The sequence below is a fragment of the Physeter macrocephalus genome, chromosome 17, assembly GCF_002837175.3.
Source record: "Physeter macrocephalus isolate SW-GA chromosome 17, ASM283717v5, whole genome shotgun sequence".
NCBI classification, from domain to species: Eukaryota; Metazoa; Chordata; class Mammalia; order Artiodactyla; family Physeteridae; genus Physeter; species Physeter macrocephalus.
The window spans coordinates 48,896,246-48,903,140 of NC_041230.1; the positions used below are offsets into that span (position 1 = coordinate 48,896,246).

A 6,895-nucleotide genomic window follows, 5' to 3' on the forward strand; every position below is an offset into this window, starting at 1 on the left:
CCAGGCCCCGCCAGTGTGTGTGTGTGGGGTGGGGTGGGGGGCGGTGCCAGTGAGGAGAGGGGGGCAGGGTCACAGGATGTAGTGTCAGCCTTGGCACTGTCCAGAGTGAAAAGATGGGGCTTCCCTTCAAGGCCAGGAAAGTACCAATTTCAACCATTTTCCTTAAAAATACCATTTTTCAGGAATTCCCTGGTGGTCCAGTGGTTAGGACTCCACGCTTCCACCGCGGTGGGGCATGGGTTTGATCCCTGGTCGGGAAACTAAGATTCCACAAGCAGCATGACCACGACCAAAACAACAAAAACAAAACAAAAAACCCATTTTTGCATGCATGAAGTTGTTACATGAATATGAATATTTTTCCAAATTTTTATTATGAAAAATTTCAAACATAAAGAAAAGCTGAATACTGCTATATACCCACCAAAACGGCTAGAACTTAAAGACTGACGGTAACAAATACTGGCGTGATGTGAAGCACGTGGAAATTTCATATACTGTTCCTGGGAGTGTAAGCTGATACAACCACTTTGGAAAACTGGCATCACATACAAAGGTTGAACCTATGCATATCCTGTGACTACCAACTCATTCCCAACTCTAAGCCAACGGAACTTCATGCTCTATCCCCAGGAGGCATATGCAAGTATTCCTAAGAATGGATAAAATCTGAATGCCCACCATCCGTAGAATGGTATGGTCTTAAGATGAAATATTATCTGCCAACAAAAATGAATAACTTTCAGCTATAATATAAAATACGGACGGATCTCATAGATGTAAAATTGAGCCAAAGTAGCCAGACATGAAAGAATATGCACAGTGTGATTCACTTAAGCTGAAACCTAAGGAAAGCTCAGCTATAGACAGACAGCGGTCAGGAAAGTTAACTTTGGGGAAAAGCAAGTGGGTTGCTACTGAAAGGGGCCTGGGGGCAGCTTCTGGGGTGCTGGCCTGGGTTGCAGGTCCATGAGGCACGATGATTCATCGATCCACTCATTTGGTTGTATACCTTTGTAAGTAATACATCAGAAAATGAAAGAAGGGACTTCCCTGGTGGTACAGTGGCTAAGAATCCGCCTGCCAATGCAGGGGACACGGGTTCGAGCCCTGGTCCGGGAAGATCCCACATGCCGCGGAGCAACTAAGCCCGTGCGCCACAACTACTGAAGCCTGAGCGCTCTAGGGTCCACGTGCTGCAACTACTGAGCCCGCGCGCCTAGAGTCCATGCTCCGCAACAAGAGAAGCCGCCGCAATGAGAAGCCTGCGCACGGCAACAAACAGTAGGCCCCGCTCACCACAACTAGAGAAAGCCTGTGCGCAGCAACGAAGACCCAACACAGCCAAAAATTTTTTTTAAATAAATTAAAAAAAAAAAGAAAACAAAATGAAAGAAGAAAAATGTTGAAAGCCTCTTACAGTGGATACTCATACATTCACCAGTTAGATGCTACAAAGAACATTTTACGACTCCTGCTTTTTCAGCTCTCTATCCATTCCTCTAGCCATCCACCAGGCCTCGGTATTAGTGCTCAGTAATAATATTTTGACATGCAGGCCATAAAGCCAAAGTTTCTCAAACAACGCAGGCCGGCCTTCCCCACCACAGCTCTTCACCAAGCCAGGGCCGCCTGCAAACCTACCTCCCCCGACTCCCTCCACCACCACCACCCCCGGCCCCATCACCTTGCTCCCTGCACCGCATCCCCCCCCGAGTCCCACTCCGGGCCGATGAGCTGGAGAATGGAGATGTCGTGAAGTGGGCAAACACTAAGGAAACATGTTCCTCTTTGCGCTCAGACCCGTCTGGCCTCAGGCTGCCTGAACTGTACCATCACCCTGCAGGCTGCGTCCTCCGGTGGAACCAGTCCCAAGGCTGCAGGGCACACGCCCCCGTGTGCTCGCTCCTGGGAACCCAGATGGACTCAAAACATGTCCAGAGCCATCCCAGAAACAGAGAAGATTCCCATAATTATGAAGTGACATTTCTCTTCTCAGTTTTGTGGGGTAGGGAGCAGCTGAAAATCATTGAGGGCCCAGGATGCCTGACCACCCCTCCAAAGAAACTCTGATTCTCCTCCACGGAGCTGCCGGGAAGCAGTAATGTAAACCTACTCCGTCTGGTGGGCTGGATCCTGCACTGCGGGACCTACAGTGGGAGAGGGGGTACATCCTGAGAAGAGGGGGCCTGTGTGTACTCGTGGGCAGGGGAAGATGCTCTGGCCTCTTAACCTTTTTTGTGCCCTGGAGCCCTTGGCTGTCTGGTGACTCTGGACCTCTTCTTAGAATAAACTTTTTACTTTTTATTTTATTTATTATTTTTAAAAAATACACCTTTACTTTATTGTTTGGCCACCCCGTGCGGCATGCAGGATCTTAGTTTCCCAATCAGGGATCGAACCCATGCCTGCTGCGATGGAAGCGTGGAAACCAGTGGACCGCCAGGGAAGTCCCAGAATAAACTTTTTAAATGCACAAAAGGAATTCATAGGATCGCAAGGGAACCTAGTGAAATATGGATCATAGTGAAATATGGTTATCAAAATATTTCTTAAAATTTGTGATAGAGCAAAAGATAACTTCTTTACTGCACGAAAGAACAAGATCTAGCCGTAGGTGCGATTACTACCATAACTTTGGAGTAGTGACAAAGATAACGATATTCCAAGATATCTACAATGGCAGGAACGGTATCTGAAAACATCTGGGATTTCTGTTAGTGACTGTGTCACGGGTACTGCCAACATTGCCGCCGCAGCACTGCCTACCTACGATCGTTCTCGAAGGAGATGCTGCGTGTCAGTTACAGGTTAGTGACAATAAAGCTGTCATTTTTTTTTTTTTTTTTTCATATCCAGGTTCACAGATACCCTGAATTCTATCCATGGGCCTGAGGATAAGAACTCCTGGAAGTTAGGAGTTTTCTTTTTGTTCCCTTTATTTTATTCCTGATGATAAAATGCTCCCTGCACCTACATATATACACAAACGAAGTGACAATCGAAAGGAGAGACTCAAACAGATACTTGTACACCAGCGTGCGCAGCAGAGCTACTCCTATTCACTAAAAGGTGCAAACAACCCAAATGTCCGCTGACAGATGAGTGGATGAACAAAACGTGGCGTGTGCACACGCGCGCGCGCGCACACACACACGCGCGCGCACACACACGCACACACACGAATATTATTCAGCCTTAGAAAGGATACTCTGACATGTCACAACATGGAGGAACCTTGAGGACATTATGCTAAGTGAGATAAGCCAGACACAAAAAGACAACTACTGTCTGATTCCATTCACATGAGGGACCCAGAGCAGTCAGATATAGAGAGACAGAAAGTATCACGAGAACGTGGTTACAGGGGCCTGGGGGTAGGGAGAAGGTGAAGTTAGGTGTTTACTAGGGACAGTTTCAGTCTGGGAAGATGAAACAATTCTGGAGATGGGCGGTAGTGATGGTTACACAGCAATGTGAATGTACTTAATGCCACAGAACCGTACACTTAAAAATGGCTAGGATGGTAAACTTTACGTTATGTATATTTGACCACGATCATAAATAAACAAATCGTACATTAATTAATTATTTTTTTTAAAAAAACCACTCCCTGTAGAACGTGGAGGGCACTGGCTCTGTGCAAAGAGGAACGGCCTCCCCTGTGGCCGGGGGCCGGGCCGCCACACAGGCCTGCGACCGCGAGCTGCTGTGCCACCGTGGGCAGGTCACCTCACCTCTCTGGCTTCAACCTCCACTTCCGTAAGAGAGGGCTGCGGTCACAAGTGCAGCTGCCACCCATCGGGCACTGGGGCCGCGCGCCCGGCACGGTGACAGTCACGCCGTCTTGCTGAGACTTCCGTTACCCCGAGGGGTTAGAGCACCGCGCCTGCGCTTACAGGGGACTTAGCTGACCTCACCCGAGGTCACTGGCAAGGACTGGCAGGCTGGGCTGACAGAGGAGCCCCAGGTCCGGCCCTGTGGTTATCTGCCTGGTGCTCGTTTACCGCCTCTCGCCCTGGGCAGCAGGCTCCGGCGTGACGGACCCCGTCTCTGTTCCACCTGCCACGCCATCCCCGGGGCAGGCGCGCTCAGGAGGCTCGGTAAATACCTGCTGGGCGACTGGAAGAACCAAGTGCTGTCTGACCGCAAAACTGACTTTCCTTTTAAGCGAGGGACGGTGGCAGTCACAGGGCCTGGGCTCTCAGGTCTCCACGTGGATGCTGTGACCCCCCCGGCGAGTCACAGGTCACTGTTCTCCCGGGGCTGCCAGCAGAGGTGGGGCCGGAGGGAGCCACAGTTAGCGGGACGGAAAAAATCCATCGACCTGCTTGTGGCCTCCCACGAACCGGCACACGTACCGTGCACCCCTGGCGAAAGCACCGATGACTCAGAAACCAGGAGCTGCGAGTTTCTGCCAGTGTGCGAGGGGGTGGCTTTCGGCTCGAGGGGTCCCGACGCCGGGAGAGAGCGCGGGACGAGGTCAGCCTTACGGCCGCGCTCCCTGGACGAGGGGGCCGCGCTCCCTGGACGAGGGGGCTGCGCCTGAGCAAAAGGTCCGGGTTCCCTGAGGGCGACTCGGCGCGGGAGGCGACTCGGGGCGCTCAGCAGAGCGGCGCGGGCACCCAAGGCTGCCTTTGCCACCTCGCGGCCGGGTCTCCGACCAGGGGGTGAGGGTGGCCAGGGAAATGGGCACAGCGCTCCCCCAACAAAAGCGCCGTCACCGCGCTTCCTTTTCAGCCGGCGCCCTAGGCCACGGTGCTCTTCCAGGGAGGGGGCTGGCAGTGACCTAGATTAGGCAAACACAGCTGGGCTGGGTGACTCGGGAACCTGAATTCCTCAGACTGCGCTCGCCAGCTGCTGGGCCAGGGACGTGAGGGACGCCCTGCCTTTGGAGTCCCACCAACGTGGGGGCGGGTGGGGTTACGAAGCCCACCTTGCAGCCGAGGGACCATGGGCTCCAGGTCCCCCTCTGTAGGACGAGGTTTATCTGCACAAGATGGCAAACACAGGGTTACTGTGCAGCAGGGAAAAGAAGTGAGCTAAACGGGAACCAACAGACACGGATCCCAAACGCGGGAGCAAACGGCGCAGAGGGGAAAAGCCAAGCTGTAGGCACGTTTTAAAAACATATGCCAAGCAATGCTACATACTGTTTATGGTTACGTGTGTGTGTAAAAGTATTTTAATGGAAATTAATGGAAAGATCTACACCAAATTTATAATAAAGGGCAGCTGGAGGCGGGTGCTGAGCTACACGTCAAGGTAATTATTCACTTTTCCAATGGTGTCTTATTCCTTTTACTTAAAAAGGCAAAGCAAAGAGGATAAGCTATAAACAATGGTCATTTCTGGGTGGTAGAAATGTGTTTTTTGATATTAGTCTTTGATGCTTTCTGTTTGATTATTGGCTAACCTGAAAGTCATCCTGATATCCGTACGTGGTCAAGCAATGAATCCTATTGACTGTATATGTATCCTACATTGTGTTTTTCTTTTTAATTCTCAAAATTCAAAACGAAGAAGTCTCGGGCTTCCCTGGTAGTGCAGTGGTTGAGAAGTCGCCTGCCAACGCAGGGGACACGGGTTCAATCCCTGGTCCGGGAAGATCCCACTTGTCTTGGAGCAACTAAGCCCGTGCGCCGCAACTTCTGAGCCTGTGCTCTAGAGCCGGCGAGCCACAACTGCTGAGCCTGCATGCCGCAACCACTGAAGCCCGCACGCCTAGGGTCCGTGCTGCGCAACAAGAGAGGCCACTGCAACGAGAAGCCCGCGCACCGCAACGAAGAGTAGCCCCTGCTCGCCGCAACTAGAGAAAGCCCACGTTCAGCAGCGAAGACTCAACGCAGCCAAAAATAAATAAATTAAATAAATAAATTAAAAAAAAAAAAAGAAGTCTCCCAGCGTACACGGTGTTCATTCAAAGTGCTCACTAAACTGCAGTCCTCCCAAAAAGAACCCAGAGCCGGGCGCCCCCCCCGGCTCAGCGAGTAGGCACTCCTCTGACCTCTGGCTACTTCAGGCGAAAAGAGTTGGTCCACTCGGCCCTGGGCCCTGCCACGAGGCCATGTTCCTGGGACAGGCACTTGAGGAGCTCTGGGTGTCCCGCAGTGGAGGCACCAGCACTGAGCCCTCCATCCCGCCCGTTTCAATCCAGGTATGGCCACCTGGAACACGGCTCTGATGGCAGGGTCCGATCCACCAATCACAGCCCAGGAAACCCAGTGACGGCACCGACCGCCAATCGGAGCGCCTGCCCGGCACGAGCGAATCGTGTTGCCACACCAGGTTGACAGGATTTCAGCTCGAGGCAAAGACATGTCCTTTCTCTTGGGAAGCCTTTCTCAAGCTGGATGTGCAATTTATGGACGGCGCTGTCCAACAATGAAACCAGCAGCCCCCGTGCCCGCCCGCACTCAGCTCCTAAATTTCAGATTTGCTCTTAGACTGTCACAGTGCCGCTTGAATCCTTCACTCACTCTCCCTCCCTCATCTCTAGATAAAAGAGAAATGACGTTCTGTATGCTATGTCTCACTGCATCATCCGCTCGCCTTTCTACGGAGAAATCCTAGCTGTAAGATTTCAGATGCCAGAAGGGAAAAGAAACATTCAGGCTGCTTTTTTCCTTTCCCTGATCTTAGCCAACCCCCAAGTGAAGAAAAGTGTCACGTGCTGGACAACCCGTGACCCCCATACCGTGGCCATGCTGAAATCTGGATGCAAGGTACCGCAGGAGTTTTACAAAACCATCTGGTTTCTCCTGCAAATAAAGGCGGACTTGGATGGGAAAATATGGACTTGGAACTTGGATGGTTCTCTGGTTCACTCCGGGGAACCACCAGGAGGAGCTTTTTGGATCAGCTCCCCGCACACCCCACCTGCTACTTTCAGGGT

General features: G+C 51.7%; 1 protein-coding gene across 1 annotated transcript in view; it reads right to left on the reverse strand.

Moving 5' to 3' along the window:
• Positions 1-4,003: 4,003 nt before the first annotated feature.
• The window catches only part of CDYL2 (chromodomain Y like 2), a 203,296-nt gene continuing 200,404 nt past the window's right edge, over positions 4,004-6,895 (reverse strand). Inside the window, exons 5-6 of the mRNA XM_028477544.1 lie at positions 4,362-4,789; positions 4,004-4,122 (exon numbers count right to left, since the gene is read on the reverse strand). Coding sequence (XP_028333345.1) covers positions 4,004-4,122; positions 4,362-4,789 — 547 coding nt within the window. The remainder of the gene's footprint in view (positions 4,123-4,361; positions 4,790-6,895) is intronic.